Source organism: Scylla paramamosain, chromosome 4, assembly GCF_035594125.1.
Source record: "Scylla paramamosain isolate STU-SP2022 chromosome 4, ASM3559412v1, whole genome shotgun sequence".
Classification (NCBI taxonomy): Eukaryota; Metazoa; Arthropoda; class Malacostraca; order Decapoda; family Portunidae; genus Scylla; species Scylla paramamosain.
Genome location: NC_087154.1, coordinates 32,244,527 through 32,265,483, shown reverse-complemented (window position 1 = coordinate 32,265,483; position 20,957 = coordinate 32,244,527). Strand labels below are relative to the sequence as shown.

At 41.5% G+C, this 20,957-nt stretch overlaps 1 protein-coding gene across 3 annotated transcripts in view; it reads right to left on the bottom strand.

Moving 5' to 3' along the window:
- LOC135100010 (uncharacterized) overlaps positions 1 to 20,957 on the bottom strand; it is a 315,016-nt gene that overhangs the window by 4,305 nt on the left and 289,754 nt on the right. The window contains exons 5-6 of one of the 3 annotated variants that reach the window (XM_064002832.1): positions 18,094 to 18,207; positions 12,541 to 17,748 (exon numbers count right to left, since the gene is read on the bottom strand). The exons of 1 other annotated variant lie outside the window; for it this stretch is intronic. In XM_064002832.1, coding sequence (XP_063858902.1) covers positions 17,719 to 17,748; positions 18,094 to 18,207 — 144 coding nt within the window. In that variant the 3' untranslated portion in view covers positions 12,541 to 17,718. Of the gene's footprint in view, positions 1 to 12,540; positions 17,749 to 18,093; positions 18,208 to 20,957 lie in introns of those variants that run through there. One more of the 3 variants, XM_064002831.1, reaches the window with a different exon arrangement.

The following is a 20,957-nucleotide window of genomic DNA, read 5'->3' as shown; positions in this document are numbered from 1 at the left end:
GGCACGGAAAGTAGCTCGGAGTTCCAATAAAACGTGGAGTAGAGGCGGTGACACAGACAGCAGCAACAGGGGTAGCAACAGCAGCAACACGTGAATACTACTGACTGACTTAAATTCGTGCATATTCTAACGTAGCAACAGAAAACTCATATGATATTGCGAGGAAAGTAGTTTAGAATTCCAATAAAACATGAAGTGAATGCAGTGACACAGAAAGCAGCAACAGGCGGCAGCAACAGGAGCAGCAGCAGCAGCAGCACGGGGCGATGCGGGACGCGGGGTGTGTGCGTCGGGTGGCGGGTGAAGCGCGGGGCAATTACTCTAACACTCGCAGCCACTCTAATCCCTCTCCTGGGGACCATCGTGCCTCTTTGAACGTGTGGCTGCTTTTTATACTTTTCCTTTGAGGTCTCCAAGGGTTTCACAGCCACGGTTTTTCCCTTATAAATCACATTCACTTTTTCCCCTCACTCACCACATTTCTGGATTTATTTTTCTTTTTTGCGTATAAATCACGTGACATCATTACAGAAGGAAAGTAATGCGTTTCTTCCTGTGAGTGTTCTCCCCCCCTATTTTTTCTTTTTACTGTAATCTTAAAGTATATATGCAAGTAGTTGATATTGCCATGAATTTACATTACTTTTATTTGCACATATTCATCTGCGCCTATTTTTCACTTACATGTTTCTCTAAGGTAAAAGCAGAAATATTTCCTTCCATTAACACATATTTCAGCCTTTTAAACTAATCTAGTCATGCTAAGTAAGCTAATGCGCATTTTATTGATATTCACAGCCTTGAACATTTTTTACACCTAATAATAATTCAGATATAATTTTTTAAGCCTTCTCAAGTTAGGTGCACCATCACACCTGCGGACAATTAGACAAGTGCTCGCCGTGCGCTGCGCTACTGAGGCACGTGAACCACAACCACAACAAAAGAGGACCACAATTTCCATCATACTCAACTTTACCGTAAAATTACCTTTGAAATTGTATATGTGAAGCGCTCGTTGTGTTTATATAGATCTCAAGAGTCGTCATAGTCGTGCCCAAGTGGTTGTTAGCTCTTTTTATTCCCATCTCATATTCATTTACTTATCTGTTCTTTTTCATTTTATTCATTTCCCGCACACACCAAAACACTAACAATGCACGCGTGTTCCTGACTGTAATGACATTTGAAATAAAGGAGGTAATTAAGTAACACAACGCAACAGAGAGAGAGAGAGAGAGAGAGAGAGAGAGAGAGAGAGAGAGAGAGAGAGAGAGAGAGAGAGAGAGAATCCTAAATCACACACACACAAACAAAAAAAAAAAAAAGAAGAAAATCATAAAAAAAAACCACCCCAGAGTTACATTTTCACACGCGCCAGATCCGCAACCTTCCCTAACGCAGCAGTGAGTAAGACGGTGAAGGGACGTCCCCGCCTCGCTCCCTTCCTCCTTCCCTTCCTCCCCCGGCAGATTACTGTGGTCACTGAAGGTCAAGGGGAGGCGAGGAGAGGCGCGCCGCTGTGGTTGTGTTTCTTGGTCACGCTTCTGTGTCAATCTTTCCATTCATTGCTCTGTGTTGCTGGAATGGATTGGGTTGAATTGTATGGTACGAGTATTTATTTTTGGGGGTTTCTTAATTGTTGCTGTCTTGTTTTGAATCAGTGAATCTATTTACTTGTGTCTGTTTTTCTGTCTATCTATTTGTCTGATTATATATGCATGTATGTATGTATGTATGTATGTATCTATATATCTGTTTGTCTATCTATCTATCTATCTGTCTATCTATTCATCTATCTATTTATCTATCTATCTATCTATATATTTATCTACCTGTCTGTCTATCTATGGTATCTCTAAGTATGTAAGTATATATCTATCTACCTATTTGTCCATTTACATATCCATCTATTTATCAACTCTTGTAATCATGTCTCATTTTGACCTTAGTGTTCCAGTGTTTCATTTAACTGTTATCATTTTTCTTTCTTTCTCTCTTTCCTCTCTCCTTTTTTTTTTTCTTTTTTTCTTACTTCACTCAGTCTAGTTTGTTATTTATATCTGTAATTTTCAACATATTTTATCATTTACTGGGTATCACAATTTTTTTCTTCTTCTTCACCAGTAGCAATTATCATTATTTAGTTCATCTGGGTACATTTTTCTTTTTTTTCTTTTTTTTCTTTTTTTCCCTCCTGATCTTCCTTTTTGTCTTATGTTAGTAATAAATGTTGAGTTACATACGTATAATTAAACTGGTTGCTCTCATTCCTCTGCACAATTTATTTATTTATTTTTTTTTTTGTTTGTTTGGCTATAAATAGTGCAAATATGTTTTTTTTTTTTTTTCATAGTCGTATCACATTTTATAACAAAGGAAGATTATCAGAAGGTATTTTTTGTCTCCAACATCGCGCCCGCCTGTTTGCTTCTGTCTGTCTATGTATCTATCACTATTTATCTGTCTATCTGTCCATCTATCTATTTATCTATCTGTCTATTTACCCCTCTCTCTCTCTCTCTCTCTCTCTCTCTCTCTCTCTCTCTCTCTCTCTCTCTCTCTCTCTCTCTCTCTCTCTCTCACACACACACACACACACACACACACAGACAAGAGGCGCATTTTTCATCTGCATCGAGCAACACCAACAGATATTTTTCTCTACCCTCATATTTATTCAGCCCTTCGCTTGACTAATTGTGTACATGAACCAAAACGGAAAAAAAGAAAAGAAAAAAAAAGAACAGTGCTTCACATCCATACAATAAAGCAAACACGAGGCATTCATCAAACAGCTCTCCTGCCGCCCGTCTACACAGTTTTTTTTTTTTTTTGTCTTTTTTCCTTTTTTTTTTTTTACGTGTTCCAAGTAATAATAAAAAAAAGGAAAAAATAAACATTCGTAGCTGGAAAATCCCTCTTTGAATTCTCTTTTTTATTTTTTTTATTCTTTAATCCCTCTCGGCGTAATACTTCTCTTGCATTTCCTCCACCTCCTCCTCCTCCTCTTCCTCCTACTCCTCCTTCTCCTCCTCCTCCTCTTCCACCTTTTACCCCCCACTGTATATTGATATTTCATTCCCAGAAACCAAGTACTTTATTATTCCACTGTACTCTCTCTCTCTCTCTCTCTCTCTCTCTCTCTCTCTCTCTCTCTCCTCTCTCTCTCTCTCTCTCTCTCTCCTCTCTCTCTCTCTCTCTCTCTCTCAAGCAAACTCAACGATATACAGCAATGGAAAAAAATAAATAAATAAAAAGAAAAAAATCAGGCCAGTAAAGCGTCAGGGGGAAAAGAAAATAAAGAAAAATAGAAACGAATGTAAAAGAAAGCGACGAGACACACTGTTAGAAATATAAAAGGAATAACCGGTTGATATTAAAAAAAAAAAAAAAAAAGAGGGGGGGAAAAAGACGGTGATGGCGAAGGTCTTGTTTTGAAAGTTTCCCTAAAAAAAAAAAAAGAGAGGGAGAGAGAGAGAGAAAAAAAAATGTCAGTGGACGAATAAAGACTGTGTTTTGGTATTCTCTGCTACAAGGGAAAGATAGGAAAGTGTGCGTTTAGAGCAGAGAGAGAGAGAGAGAGAGAGAGAGAGAGAGAGAGAGAGAGAGAGAGAGAGAGAGAGAGAGAGAGAGAGAGAGAGAGAGAGAGAGAAACAAAATGAAGGAAGAAAGGAAGGAAAGAAGGAAGGATAGAAAGAAAAAAGAATGAATGAAAGAACGACAGAAGGAAGGAAGTGGAGAGAGAGAGAGAGAGAGAGAGAGAGAGAGAGAGAGAGAGAGAGAGAGAGAGAGAGAGAGAGAGAGAGCGGTAAAGTAATTCGCCAGGTGGAGAAAATGAAAGTTAGCCAGTGATCTTTTCTTACCATCTTTTTTTCATCTCCTCCTCGTGTCCGGGAAGGGAAGGGAAGGGAAAGGAAGGAAAGGGAGGGGAAGGGAAGAGAAGGGAAGGGAGGAGGGGCTAGGAGGTAGAACAAGAATACATAATGAAGTGAAAGAGTTCAATGGCGTGTCAAACAAAACGATTGTTGTAAGCTTTCAAATGTCACCTCTGTACTTTCACATTTTACTCCTTGATTCGGAGGGGGGGGGTCTTTAATTTTTCACCGCATCCTTTGCAGTACTTGAGTTGCACACCTGCTTGGCTTCTTATTGATTTGATATCCACACCAAACAGTAGCATTTACTTTTCACTTCATCATGTTTAATTAGCCACACAAGTTCACCTTTAGCAACTTTTTCTTTCATTTCTACTTCTTCTCTCAAACCAGCTTCTCTTTTATCTTTCTTTCTTTCAAACCACTAGCATTTACATCACCAACCACTGTTTAAGTTTACCTGCCTCACTACTAGTTTTACCCTTAGGTCTCTCAACACCTACAAGTCTCCGATGAACCAGTTACGCAACCAAACCTTTGATCTATTTTTTTTTCCACCATTCACTTTTAACCACTCATCCTTAAACGCCTCATTAATTCTCTCACATGTTACACAGTACTGTTAGAAAACGCTCCGTGGCGATCAGATTACACTTAACGAACCATAAATAGCAAATGACAGCCTCGCGCAGTTCTTCGTACTCAATAACTCATCGTCATTAAGTATTTAATTGCTACACGCCGCTGACAGATTCCCTCCCTATGTTGGCTCCACTTTTATCTATCTCCACATTCTGTCTTGTCTGGCAGCTGCAGTACCTTATCAGCGGACGATAACACCACCTTATCAATCCTTCCTCTTCACTATCACGTGTGTTTATCTTTTATTAACCTTTCATTAAATACAGCTATATTCTGCCCAAACCTTAGCGTGCACGTTGAATGAAGTGCAGTGGAAAAAAAAGTTAAATGGTATGAATAGGTGTTAGATACAAGGGTACATACTGATTGACTGACTGACTGCCTCGCTGATTCATTGACTGACTGATGTAAAGCGATCTAACAGGACGGTATAAAATGGAATGATTCAGTGGATGTGGGAACAAAGCAACATTTACTGATTATATTTTTTTATTTATTAAAAGTGTGGTAACATGAGTGCGTAAGTTTGATTGATTGATTGACTGGCTTGAGCAGCAATAATATGATGAGCAGCCACGATGGTAACGACAAGATTTAGTACGTCCATCACGTGGCTATTTACTCACTCTGGTTACCTCACTCGCACTGACAGGTAAGAAAGAAGAGCTGCCACATCAACTTCACACTTTTAAGATACGTTTTCCAATTTTTTTTCTGCACTCTTATATATATAAAAAAAGAAAACAATATATGAAAATGATAATGATGATGATGATGATGATATATAATAATATATATATAATAATAATAAAACAATAATGAAAATGATAATAATAATAATAATAATAATAATAATAATAATAATAATAATAATAATAATAATAATAATAATAATAATAATAATAATAATAATAACAATAAATAAATAGATAATAATAATAATAGCAGCAACAACAATAACAAGAACAGCGATACTTAAGTTACATAATGTTATGAATAATAAACTAATTAGCTTTCTGAAGAACTGCCAGGTATAAAATTCACCTGAAGCAGACACGCATCATTTGTATTCATTGGATCCACAGCAGCTTTTCAAAATATTCATGTCACGATTCTCAAACGTATCTGCTTAATCTCGATTGTAAATATTTCTTTGCTAACATTTGTGACTTATCAGTTAACAACCTCACTTACAGGTATTGCTTTTTTTAATATGTGCCTTACTTCACTTTCCATCACTGTAACTTATTGTTAATCTCACTTATCAGTGGTACTCTTCATCAGTTCTAGATTGACCACAAAAAAAAAAAAAATAGATAAATAATAATAATAATTAAATATCAAAAAGTATTTCAATATAAACATAACTTTATTTCATATCTTTAGAACACAAAGTCTAATAAAATGTTTCATAAGAAGGGAAAGCAACAACAAGATAACAGGATTAATAGCTGACTCATTCATTCAAGTAACAGATAAAACAAGATTAACCACCTTTACCCACATAAAAAGCAACAAAGCGAGAGAGAGAGAGAGAGAGAGAGAGAGAGAGAGAGAGAGAGAGAGAGAGAGAGAGAGAGAGAGAGAGAGAGAGAGAGAGAGACGAAAAGCTTTCATCCAAAACCAAAAATATATCATCAGACGACAACAACACTCGTAACTATTAATGCTAAGCCAGTTAGTCAGGCGGGCGAGCAGTGAGGCAGAGAGCCAACCAACCACTTAGCCTCGCCAGTCCCCAGTGACATAATAATTATTACAAACCACAAATACCTCGTAAGATCGTGGCTAAAAGCTGCGGTTTTCGCTCCTCCTCCCCTCCCCTCCACTCCCTCCCTTCTTTCCTTGACTCACTCCAATCCTCCTTTCCTCATATTTGGTTTATCACTGTTATCGTATAAAATTGCGCCTCTGCTGTCACAAGGGTCCGCCCCGCTCTCAAAAGTGGTTATCTATGTGTAGAAATGGCTCAAAGTAACGTGCACTTAACTCATTAGCAGATCCCTATCTTCTCTCCAACTCTCGCGCACCTTTACCTCTTCTGGGATCAAGACGTTTTAGCCCATTAGTGCTCCTGAACGTTTCCTTGCTTTTGGTGGTGGTGGTGGTATTGATGATGATGATGGTGGTGGTGGTGGTGGTGGTGGTGGTGGTGGTGGTATTGGTGGTGGTGGTAGCGTATTGGTGGTGGTGGTGATGGTGGTGGTGGTGTTGAGGTGGTGGTGGTAGTAGTGGTGGTGGTGTTGGTATTGTAGTAGTAGTAGTAGTAGTAGTTGAACTTGTTGGAGTAAACGTAAATTATAAAGGAAAAAAGCAGTAGTTAAAGTAGTAGTTGTACTACTACTTTAGTAGTAGTAACAACAACAACAAACAAATAAAAATATAACAACAGTAATAATAAAATAACAACAACAATAACATTAATAATAATAATAATGATAATAATAATAATAATAATAATAATAATAATAATAATAATAATAATAATAATAATAATAATAATAATAATAATAATAACAATAATAATATTAATAATAATAATAATAATAATAATAATAATAATAACAACAACAACAACAACAACAACAACAACAACAATAATACAACAAACGACAATAACCTTCACACAGGCTGGCCTTTAGCACACATGAGGCAGCACAACCAGAGAGAAGCAGAAACAGGAAACTCAACCAAGCTAAACCAAGGGAACAAGAACAAAATTACCGTACACTGACACCTTTCGCCTACCTACTTTTCACACACACACACACACACACACACACACACACATACACACACACACACACACACACACACACACACACACACACACACACACACACACACACACACACACACACACACACACACACACACACACATTTAATTTCCTATTATATGCATAATATTTTTGATTCCTCTCTTCATTCTTCGTTCCTTTCATACTAATACTACCACTACTACTACTGCTACAACAACAACAACAACAACAACAACAACTACTACTACTACTACTACTACTACTACTACTACTACTACTACTACTACTACTATTACTACTACTACTATTACTACTACTACTGCTGGTGCTGCTGCCATTACTACTACCAACTACAGCAACTTTTTACCGCTAGAACTATAACTACTACTAATACTACTACTACTACTACTACTACTGCCACCACAACAACCACTGACAACAAACACCTCACAGTACAAAACACCCCTATACCTTCCCTCACCCTTCAAATCAAGCAGCCAAACACAAGCAGACCTTCATTTGTACACCAAAAGCGACACCACCACCACCACCACCACCACCACCACTACCTCCACCACCAGAGACACAACTGACCTTCCACACAACCTCCACAAAACACCACCTAGGAGAGATGACCAGAATACCAAGAAGTATGAAGTTACGCTTGCATTTTTTACCTCTTCCTCGGTGGCCAGACAAAGGAGATTGAGATAATTCTAAGCTTTTAATGAGCATAATACCAGCGTTGTTTGTGGGGCGGGAGACAGTAACCAGCGGGGGTCATGACTGGCCTGCCAACGGACGCTGTAATCACGCAGGCAATTAAATGATAATGTTGGCGTCTGACTCTTCTTCTTCTTGCCCAGCGTCACCATGAGCCACACTTGCCTTCAGCCTCGCGTGCAGGAAACAACTGTTCGTACTGGCTCCTACAACCTCCGCTGCCCCCCGAGATTAACTTTTACCTGCTTATTTTTTTACTGGCGACCTCCCTGCCACCCGCTCCTCTCTCTCTCTCTCTCTCTCTCTCTCTCTCTCTCTCTCTCTCTCTCTCTCTCTCTCTCTCTCTCTCTCTCTACTATCGTCCCATTGTAAAAAGAATGCTGATACAGGCCCCTAATTTATTTTTTTTCCTTTTTTTTTTTTCAGGGGAACTTTCAAACAAAACGTTACATTTCTCTCTCTCTCTCTCTCTCTCTCTCTCTCTCTCTCTCTCTCTCTCTCTCCTCTCTCTCTCTCTCTCTCTCTCTCTCTCTCACGTTTTGTAACTAGTAAATTAAAGTTTACATGACAATAAAATGGTAAATAGTTTGGTTAACAAACAATAAAAAGGTAAACGGTGTAGTTTTATGATTGACTAAGAACTTACAGCATCTCTCTCTCTCTCTCTCTCTCTCTCTCTCTCTCTCTCTCTCTCTCTCTCTCTCTCTCTCTCTCTCTCTCTCTCTCTCTCTCTCTCTCTCTCTCCTCTCTCTCTCTCTCTCTGTGGTTCCGTCTTTAATAATAGTCTAATCTATACAGCAAACTTTCTCTTGATCTTCACAAGTGCATTCTAGTTGTGCCTTCCTGCTTACTGATAAACGTCTATTATGCTCTCCAAGACAAACAAGAAAGTAAGAAAGTTTTTTTTTCAGCCAGTGCAAAAAAATATATCTTCTCGAGGCCTGTTCATGCTCTACTGAATAATTCCTTTTATTTTTATTAATTTTCCTTTGCCACCTAATACAGAGACGCGGGAGGTGGTTGGATCGAGGCACGTACTGTTTAAAAGTTTGTTCTCTCTCATGGTCTGTTTCCAAAGGCCACTGAGAGGAGTACTTGGACTTTCATAGTTTTTTTTTTTTTTTTATCTCACTGGTGATGCGGAAGACTTGGTAAACTATCACTAGAATCACGAAAACACAATGAAAAAAAATCAGTTATCACTGTTAGAAAACGTTAAAAAGTAATTGAGATAATACAAAGAAACGTGCAGGAATACGAACTCAAGAACTGCAAGTATGAGACAAATATTACTTAAAGTGAAGACACAAAATCACTGACCATGCTCTTTCCCCCCATCATATACTGCAGGCGGCGACCTCACGCTGCGAACCTGTCACTCATTACACCAAAAACCACCGCAAAAGAGAGAGAGAGAGAGAGAGAGAGAGAGAGAGAGAGAGAGAGAGAGAGAGAGAGAGAGAGAGAGAGAGAGAGAGAGAGAGAGTCAAGGAAAACTAAGGTTATTGCTCTCTACATACAACCTACGAAAGCTCACCATTGTACGTACGTATCTTTTCTACAAACCATTTCTCTTTCACTCACCATTTTATTCGTACTCTCATCCCCTTCTTCCTTCCCTTCATTTCTCCCCATCACTTCCCCTCACAGACCACTTACATACTACATCACGCATATCCACCCACCCCACACCACCCGCACTCACCCACCACAAACACCCATCCACCTGTACTCACACCCTCCACTCACGACTCCTCTTCCACCCTCGACTAACCCCGCACAAGCACACAGGCGTTCTTTCACGCTAAGATACGCTGAGCCCCACTGCGTCTTAAGGTGCTTAGAGGAAGTTCTCAGAGGGACCCGAGCGAGGCAGATTGAGTCTGTAATTTGCTTCTTCCCCTTCGCGCCAAGTCAGAGGGAAACACTAAAAGTCGAGGAAAAACACGAGTGAAAAGAATGAGAAAGAGATGAGGCAAGGACGGGGAAAAGGGTGGTAACAGAGAAAGTAAAGAGCGATGGCAGGGAATGCACTACGAGGAAAAGGTTGAGGAAGTGGCGGAAAAAGGACAAGAAAATCACGAGAGAAATTAATGACAACAGGGGAAGAAATGTAAGAAATTTGATAAAATCAGGAGGAAAAGACGAGGAAAGCAAAACTAAGAAAAAAGAAATAACTAAAGGAAAACGATAAATAAAATGAGAAAATCACCGGAAAAAATACAAAAGAAACATAATAAAATGACAAGACAAACTGAGGCACGAATGAAAGAATAAGGAAAATGCGATAAAAGGGACAAGGGAAATTAAGAGAAAAGGAAATTAAGAAAATATGTAAACAGAAACGCAGCAACACCGTAATTTTCATTAGTCGTCCTTGTTAACGTATGGTGATCGATTTCTTGTATGTTTTTGAAGCAATGTTATCAGAAGTGTGTGTTACGACATTACGTGCGTCCGTCAGCCTCCGTCAAACTAGCTGTCAATAGGCAAGGAAGGCAGTGGAACACGTAAAGGTGGCGCGCAGACAGACACCAGCAGGGGAAGGTAAGAGTCGATGCGTGTAGTATGTGGGCAGAGTATTGTGTGTGTGTGTGTGTGTGTGTGTGTGGTGTGTGTGTGTGTGTGTGTGTGTGTGTGTGTGTGTGTGTGTGTGTGTGTGTGTGTTTGTGATAATGTTATCGCAATATTAAAAAATAAATAAATAAATAATCAAAATAGTAGCAGTAATGACATTATTACTGTAAAATGACGCACATTCCAACAAGCAATTTCCCACCGTAACAAAACGTGGGCCGTCACCTCGCCAGGGCTAATGTTCGGCATCCCAGCACCGGGTGTCCCTCAAGGTGGCGAGGAAGGCGCTTATCACCTGTCACACGCACTTTCCATCTCCAAGGCAAGAGGGATCTGGCTATCCCCCGCTTCCCTAAACTACCATTCGAGTAATTTGTGGTTTTGACATCCTGCTGCGGCTCCGTCCTGCTCGCTGGATCGGAAACCTCAGGCGACTCACTCAGCAAGAACGACCCTGTGATGCGCTGACTCAGAACTCTTACCGTAACCAAGACCCGGCACGCTGAGCCAAGCTGACCGTGTGAAGAGAGTCATTATCACAAGTTCCTCATACTCTACCTACTTTTACTCTCCCATGGCGATACTGGGATGATAAAAAGAAAAAAGAAAGTCTTCCTTACATGGGTGGGGAAAGCAGTGACATTCAAACGGGAAGTATTAAGTGATAGTGTTTAATAGAAAGCAAACTGTGAAAAGATTATGCGTGTACAATATTATTAAGTTGATAGTGAGTCCAAACACTTACTGATAACTGTCTGACTGTCAGTCTGGTCGTGACGAGATGCTGAATGAATTGTTTTGCAAATATCTTGATTCTTATCTGTTTTTAACCCCTCCTGGTGTGTGTGTGTGTGTGTGTGTGTGTGTGTGTGTGTGTGTGTGTGTGTGTGTGTGTGTGTGTGTGTGTGTGTGTCTGTGTGTGTGTGTGTGTGTGTGTGTGTGTGTGTGTGTGTGTGTGTGTGCTTGTCTTGCCTTGCCGTGTGCACACAAAGCCTGAGAGATAAGCCTCTTCAAGTGTATGTATGTATGCACCGCAGTAACCCAAGGCCTGAGTTTCTCCTCCCACTACCACGTCCTCGCAGCACTCCTGGCATTCAGCACACACACACACACACACACACACACACACACACACACACACACCTCCGGGGCGAGTTGTGCACAAGTGGCTGGACTGTTCGTGTGACTTCCTAACGCCCTCGTCCAGCTGGCGGCGAAGTGAACCCCAACACACACTAAACTGCTCACCCCGACAGCCCTTTATGCCCTCTATTGCTCCCCAGACGCAAGGGAGAGCAGGCCGGGGAGAGGACCGCCGAGGGGACGAGCCCAGCAAGTGTTATGTGAACGAGGGGAGCCAAATCCTGCGGCTCCGTCTTCACCCCACTGACTTGAGTACCTGCCTGCCGCCCTCACTGCACCTCTGTAGCACTCGCCACACTGACACAGCTGCGTGATGCACCTTCGTAAACAAGGCGAGGAATGTACGAGGGAAAGATAGAGGGAATGACGAGATAGGATAAGAAAGGGAACGAGAAAAATGGATGGATGAGAATAGGTTGAGAAAAGAATAAGTCGAGGAGAGAAAGAGAAAATTGCGAAAAATAATTGGCATAGGAAACAAAAAAAAAGAATAAGAAAATGATAATGTGAAAGTACATGGAAAGAAAAGATACGAGAAATATTAATGAGAATAGACTGAGAAAAGTATGAGAATATAATTATCAAATAATGAGGAAAAGACAAGGATCACAAGAAAAAAATAATAATAAGAGAAATAATCAGAATAAGAAACAAGAAACAAAGTGGAAAAGTGATTATGTGAAAGTACAAATTAAACATGAAGAAAGAACGAGAAAAGACAATGAAGAACACATGAGATAAAAAAAAAAAATGACAAAGGCGCGACAACACTTTACAACACACATATTTAAACACCAACAGATACACAGTCAGTAGTAATTCAGCAAAGTTTATTGACCACAGCCTTACAACTTGCGTATCTTACACTACAATTCACATTACAAACACCACCATTATTTATCTCAGACAAAACAACATTTAGATGACAACACAACACAACGCACACTATCATTTTCTTCGATGACAAACACTCCCCAATCTAATCTTCGTTATTTCCGTTACATATGGGCACGTGTCAGCCTATCTAGAGACACACCTGCGCAACATCTGTCTCGACACGCCTCCCCCCTTCCCCAACGCTAAGAGATAGGTGGTGGTGCCTCTGGGTTGAGAGAGCCACACCTGATGTCTGAGCCACTAACGGGAACCAGGTTTTGTCACCGGCGTTGCCCAGCGAACCGGCACCGACAGCAGCAGGGCGGCACCTCGCGACCACCCACAGACCCTACCCACTCCAGAGAGAGAGAGAGAGAGAGAGAGAGAGAGGGAGAGCCACTGACCATTCCTCCCGTCCTGGACACGCCACACCACAAGCAGCCTCACCATTATTACTTAACCACACTTGCATGGTATATAAGGAATGGTATCGATGCCATCTGTACTTAGCGGTCAATATATTATTTTGAACTTCATACTCGTATTAGATAAAACTTTCCAGTCATATATTTGTGGTAGTCTTTCTCCTTATGAAGTTCGTAGTTCATTGACTGTAAAACTGAGGATTGTATGATGCCTGGCGGTTCAAGGTTTTAATGTTACGTTGCAGGCATCAACAAAATAATAGTACGTTCTAAGGAATATAAATATGGATAAAAAAAAAGAACACTACTATTCTGTCAGTTACATTGAATAATTGATGTAGATAAAACAGAGACACTTATAGTTCAATGCAAGAGAGAGAGAGAGAGAGAGAGAGAGAGGGAGAGAGAGAGAGAGAGAGAGAGAGAGAGAGAGAGAGAGAGAGAGAGAGTGTGTGTGTGTGTGTGTGAGTGTGTGCGTTTCTGTCTATCTATCTGTCCCCTCACATACAGCCAGAATAAATCACCCCGGCAGTGTACCCCATCATCCTCACCGCGCCAGTCTATACCAGGCGGAGCAGAAGCAGGAACCTCGCAAACTCGCAGAAAGCTCAAGAGAAAGTTTGAAGTTCCCCTCTGGCTTTTGATTTCATGGGCGACAGCAGTGATATGAAGATGCCGAGTGACGCGCAACACCGTGGTGACCCTGCGGCGACTGTGCGTGACTCCTAGGAAGGTCATATTGGCGGCGGGACACAGATTAGGAAGAAGGATGAAGTGGAGGCTCAGATGGATCAGGTGATATGGGCCCTCTTAGTGACCCTCAGGGAGAAGAAGCGGTCATACAAATAAGGAATGACCGCCGTGACCTACTTGCGACACAGCGCTGGAAGAGGGAGGAAATGGGGGAGAGGTATTTTCTCTCTCTCTCTCTCTCTCTCTCTCTCTCTCTCTCTCTCTCTCTCTCTCTCTCTCTCTCTCTCTCTCCCAGTAGCCTAAACCAATCCTTTGTTGTGTTTTTATACTGTTGAATGTTCTGATCTCACTAAAATTTCGTTTTACTGAACTCTATTACTTCTAGAATCTGAAAGGTTTACCTAACAATACAACCAAATGAGTCTCTCTCTCTCTCTCTCTCTCTCTCTCTCTCTCTCTCTCTCTCTCTCTCTCTCTCTCTCTCTCTCTCTCTCTCTCTCTCGCCAAAACATGTAAACACCACCTTGTTTATCAGATGACGCGGACACATGCACTGAGACCCTCATGTGTTTGTGTGTCCTTCAAAACGTTAAGACGAGAGGGGCCTTTATCCCTTTCCTCGCCTCCCTGACCCTTCTCCTCCTTTTCCTCGCCCTCCCTGACCCTCCCTTCTTTCCCTCCCTTCTCGCCTCCCGCCCCTCGTCCTTTCATGGTTGCGGTGAGCCGGCGAGGAGCTTAAGTGGTGGCGGCGTCGACGGGTGCTAGCCAAAACAATATACAAAACTGAGTCACTGCGGACGAGGACGACAAGGGAGACCAGAGAAGCCGATGACGTGCCCTCAATACATACATACATACACACACTCTGGCACTGTTATAAGATATACATTAGTATGAGTATAATGATCATGAAATGCAAGGGGGTATTTTATCCATGTAAGGTCTCTCTCTCTCTCTCTCTCTCTCTCTCTCTCTCTCTCTCTCTCTCTCTCTCTCTCTCTCTCTCTCTCTCTCTCTCTCTCTCTCTCTCTCTCTCTCTCTCTCTCATATCCCAGAAAGAAAACTTATATTCATTATGCACCTCCTTCTCCTCCTCCTCCTCTGCCTTCCTTTCCTCCTGAGTGCCGCCCGACACATTATTCAGGCAAGATAGGATAAAGGCTTTCCACTCCCTGACGTCAAAACTAATTAACCAACATAAAGAAAAAAAAGAAAGAAAAGAACTGATCTGAATAACATTTTCCCACAATAACACAACACCACCTGTACGTCAACCTTTCATAACACACACACACACACACACACACACACACAGAACACTTTGGTAAAAACAACTATGAATGAAAACTAGATAGTATTTACTCTGAATTCCCGTATTACAAGACCTGACTCAGAAATTAACGTTACCTTGGTTACCTTTCAGTCGACAGGTAATCATGTTGTTAGCGCTAAGACATTAGGAAGCTTTAAGAGAAGATTAGACGGGTTTATGGATCGGGATGATAGATGGCAATAGATAGGTATATTTCATACAGGGACTGCCACGTGTAAGCCTGGTCGCTTCTTGCAGCTTCCCTTATTTCTTATGTTCTTATGATAGTGAGTTAGGGGTACAAATAATAAAGTTCGGCTCGTTTAAGGAATTTCTGCAATATTCTTTTTTTTAATAGTAAAATACAGCGTGTTGGGGGACGTTAGAAATTCCTTTGCTCACACACCGAGTCGCGGCTGAATAATAAATGACGAGATTGGGAGGCAGATAAGCTTAAATGGGATGAAAACAATGCAAGGAGGAAGTCAGGTGTGGAGGAGAGGAAATGAAAAGAAGGTGAGAAGGTGAGGAGGAAGTGTCTCGAGTGTAATAGTGGAGGAGGAGGAGGAGGAGGAGGAGGAGGAGGAAGACGATGACGATGGCGAGGGGAAAGAAAAGAATGACAAGGGCGAGGACAAAGACAACACAAATAAGAAGACGATTAGGACGAAGAGAACGAGAACAATAAAGAGAGGCAGCAAAGAGAGGAAGAGGACGACAATGACGAAGAGGAGGAGGAGGACGAGGAAAAAAAAAAGAAGAAAGAATAACACTCAAGAAGACGAGGATGAAAAGAACAAGAAGGAAAAAAAGAAAAGAAAAACAAGAACAACAAGAAGAAAGATAACGACTAAAAAAAAAAAAGACGATGATAACCAAGAGGAGAAGGACAGAAGGCGGTGTTGAAAGCCGTCACACACTCCTCGTCTAACCTTTGGCCTCCTCTCCTCACCAGACGTGTTTACAATTCCCCGGGGCTCCTGGACAACCCATCTGAGCCTTTAGTGGCGGTGGGTGAGGCCGTGCAAGTGGAGGCGAGTCTAAGGAAGCGGATGACGTCAGGCTGATGCGAGATGGTGTGTTAGTGATGGGTGATGGTGGTGGTGGTGGTGGTGGTGTTGAGTGGGTGCTAATGGTAAAGAGGGTGGCAGTAGTGATGCGTGGGTGATGGGTATCGTGGTGTATGACGGTAATGATGACTGGTGATGATGGTGCCTGGTGCTGCTAGTGGTGGTGGTGGTGAGAGGAAAAGCATCAGTAAGACCTACCTAGTATCTGGTGTATATCCTCATTACCTTCTGTAGGATAGGGGTCATGCACCACTTTCACACACACAAATGAACACAAAAGAGAAACAAGCGGCAACAGAATAACTGATCCTTCAGAGACTGATCGACTGTACCATCTAAAAAAAAAAATCATAATAAAATAAAAAAAATAAAGTAATTGGGCTAACTGACGCATTAGGCTGAAAAATATAGGGAAAAGACAAAAAATATAAAAAAAAGGAAAGTAAATGAAAACAAGAGAGAGAGAGAGAGAGAGAGAGAGAGAGAGAGAGAGAGAGAGAGAGAGAGAGAGAGAGAGAGAGAGAGAGAGAGAGAGAGAGAGAGAGAATGTGACACTGGGAACAATGAATCAGCATTGGGTGAAGTGTCAAGGCAGGTGATAAGCCAGTTCGTCAACAAGCCGTGGTATCTTATCAGGGCCTGCTGGAAGTGTTTGGTGCGGGGGTGCTGTCACTGATTACAAGGGAAAATTGTCCATTTATCAGACCGCTGCTGACTGTGTAGATAGTAACACTGTCTCCGTTTCAGATAAGCGCTGATGTTCAATGACACAAAAACCTTAACAACATTATACTGACAAGACCAATTTGTTCTATACACGTAACACATTTTTTTATCTTCACAATTAAAACCTCGGACGATTCAATTTATTTATCCTTTTTTTTTCAGTTCAGGAAACACAATACAGATGCTGGAATATAAAACTAGAGCGTATATTGTCCCTACATGACCTTTTCTCTTTTCCATCCCCAAAGCGCAGGTGTTTTTACATGTGAGTTAGGGAGGAAGGGAGACAGGGAGAGAGAGTAGAGGTGTAGATCGAGAAACACCAGTAAGCTGCGGGGTAAGAGGAGGAGGGGAGGAGGGAAGGGAAAGGGAAGGTGAAGGTATGGGTACGGGAGGATAAAGGTTGGAAGGGAGAGAAGGGAGAGGGTGACTGAGGGAAGGGATGGAAAGGGAGGAGGGAAGCAGGGAAAGATAGGACACAGAAATGCTAAGGGAAAGAGGAGGTAGGAAAGAGAAGGGATCGTGAAAGAGGGAAGAAATGGGAAATGAAACAAGTGAAGAGAGGCAGGATATTATTGAAGGGAAAAGAAGGAAGGGAGAAGAGAAAATATGTGGATAGAAAATAGGAAAGAAGAGGCAAGACGTGAGACAAAAGGAAGAAAAGACGATATATTAGGAGGAAAACAGAGGAAAGAGAAGAAAATATACAGGATGGGAGGGAGAGGAGGTGCATGGAAGGAAGGTAAGATGTGTATATAAAAGGGAGAGAAGAAGTGGGAGCGAGAGAGGGAAGGAATGGCAAGGAAAAAAGAATGAGGAGGTTGAAGCATTGTGAGGTGTGGGGTGACTTAGGTACGAAGAACAGTAGAGGAGAAGCGGCGTCCCTCCTGCCTCACGAGGTCAGCGGTGTGCAACAGTTTACCTGGGGTGGGTGGAAGGGAGGGAGTGAGTGAGGCATTTCGTAAGGATAAAAACACTTTCCCACTTTGCTACCACGCGATAACCGATAACACTCACGCACACGCCAAAAAACAAACGCACAATGCACTAGTAATAAAAAGTAACGCTCAGGTTCCAATCCAAATAAAACCATGAACCTAACCTCACTCCAACCCCTCGGGGAAAAAAATAAATAAAATAGATAAAAAAAAAAAGGAATAACAAGCCTCAGCGGACAACAAAATTAATCGCATTTCCTACAACCCTCCAATGAATATAATACGTAGAGGTAACAGAACAACACATATAGTAATAGAAAATAGATTACCATATGGCCTGGCGGTGGCGTGGCGGCGGCTGCAGGTGACTGTCCGGGATAACACATTATTTCAGCTCCGGTGCTCTTGATAGCAGAGGCAGATATCGCGGAACCATTGTTGTGCTGCGGCAGACAGAGAGATAAGACTGATAAGACCCCGGGTGTTGCTTCGGCTCTTGACCCAGGTACCGTTGTTTGGTGTGCCGCGAGGAAGAGGAGGAGGAGGAGGAGGAGGAATACTTGCATACAAAGGAATATAGTACAAAGGGGGTTAAAAAAAACAAACAAACAACAATAGGCCTGGTGACCTTAATGAGGGTTTTTTTTTCCCGGAAAATACACTAACTACGTACAGCACAACATGTCTCCGGGTGTCTATTCTTCCTGTGTAATCTTATGCAATCTTGTCTGTGGTACTCGTGAAGAGACGGGAAGTGAGGAAGGTTGGTATGGAAATTTTATTAGGACGGCAATGTAGGAAGTGGAAAAGATGGAGAGGGGAAAAATAGGAGGAGGAGGAGGAGGAGGAGGAGGAGGAGGAGGAGGAGGAGGAGGAGGAGGAGAGAGAGGAGGAAAGGGACTGGTAATGCGGAATACGAGGCACCTGGGGCACTGTAAAATTACCAAAACAGAGCAGTGACAGGTAGGAATGGAGATAATATCAGTGTGTGTGTGTGTGTGTGTGTGTGTGTGTGTGTGTGGTGTGTGTGTGCGCGCGGCTGCAGAGATAAGAAAAAATGCAAGGTGTTATCAGAAAAAGAGCAAATTTAAGAATCAATAAAGGGTTTACATCATCACGTCCATTGACAACAACAACAACAACAACAACAACAACAACAACAACAACAGCTGCAGCAGCGGTAGCAGCAACAACACATGTTTCACTATGAAAGTAATTCTATTCACACACACACACACACACACACACACACACACACACACAAACACGTCATATTTCAAAAGACAAAGGAAAAAAGTAAATAAATAAAACATATATTCTATAATTAAAAGCAATCATTACATTCAGCCTTTCCAATGTTCCATTACAACACAGTTTGGTAACCAAACCGACTTGTCTTTTTTGGAACTCAATGAACTAATTTATGAAGTTAATATTACCATCTTTTTCCTATATGAAATTCGTACACTAGCAGGATTTTTTCTCGCCGCACATTATTTTTCTAGCTCCTCTTCACACTCGCTGTTGTTAAAAAAGAGAATAATAGTAGCTTGGTCCTGACAGCAGAAAATTCTTGCGGTGACTTCATGTTATTATAATCACTACTCAGAAAACGCAAATCTTAATTACAAAGGTGCGAATAATTATACGCTCGGAAACTGTGATGAAACTGAGACAGGTAAGTTGTAAACATTGCTGCCAAGCTTATATTATCATCAGTATATACGAGCAGCAGATACGAGACATTTTTTTTTATTGCTACACTCTTAGTTTTAACACGAAGACGACGGTGAACAAAAAAGAAAGGATGAAAGGGAGGAAGGTGAAGGGAAGAGAATGGAAATTGGCATACTTATTCACCAAGTAATGAATTGTAAGTAAAAAAAAAAGAATGATCAACACATACTTTCTTTCACACAAGCGAGGGGACGAAGGGGAGGAAGGTGAAGAGGAGAGAAGGGAACCGGTACTCATCCTGCAGGTAAAGAAAAAGGTATAAAAAGTTATATTTTATCAATACACTTTCAAGTTTTACAAGGGAAAAGATGAGCAAAACGAAAGAATGAAGGAAGGAAAAATGAATGGAAGAAAGAGATGAGGAACGGGTAATCATCCTGTAGGTAATTTAAAATAAGTGAAGAGACATAACATTTCTATACAATACACTTTTAAATCTTATACAATGATAGAGTGTGGAGGAAAAAGGAACGTGAATGGAAGAAAGAGAAGGGATATGAAAGGACGGAAAACTAAGGTGAGAGGAAAGAAACGAGAATACCAGTAGCTATTCATTGTGTTAGTAATTAAAAAGGTTTGAATGAACATGACTTTTCTACAAACACACTTTAAATTTTACACAAGGATAGAGGATGAAGGGAAGGAGGAAGGTGAATGGAAGAAAGGGAAGGGCGACCGCTACACTCATCCAGCGAGAAAAGAAATAGGCATGACTGTTATCACAACACGAGGACGGGGACGGAATTACGATAAAGAAAACGGGTGAATAGAAGGAAGGTGAAAGAAGGAAAATGGAAAACGGTACTCACCAGCAAGTAAAGAAAACAATGCCTTAAAAAACAACAGCATAATACTCCTCCCCAAAGGTTGACCGACCGCGGAGCTTCCAGGAAGAACAAACCGGATTAGTAATGGCGACACTGAGTACCTGAACGATTCCCAGAAAGACCACGACGTGAATCACCTGACGAAGCTGAAAATCAAAGCCTCGGGAACGTGATGACAGGAGGATACCGCTCGCTGACGGGGGTAAAAAGCGAAGCACAGTCAAGGTGGAAAGAAACACAAAGGAACACAAACGAAGATAAACACCATCAGACCTATAGGCCGCTTTTACAATTATATTATGTTTGATGAACTGCACTCGCTCACTAACGGGGGTAAAAAGCAAAGCACAGTCAAGGTGGAAAGAGACACAAAGGAACACAAACAAGCAACAAACACCAACGTAACTTTTATGTCCTTACCAAACCACATGAAGTAAGGGAAGTAGGGTAGCAAAGGCGGATGGACGAGAGAGTGAGAATAAAGAGGAAAGAACAGAGATACAGATGAAAGGGAGGCACGGTGAGGAGAGAAGGGAGGAAATGCCGTAAGGAAAGAACGGATACACAAAAAAAAATGGAAGGAAAGATAAGAGAGAGAAGGTGATGGTGAGGGTGAAGATAGTAAAGAA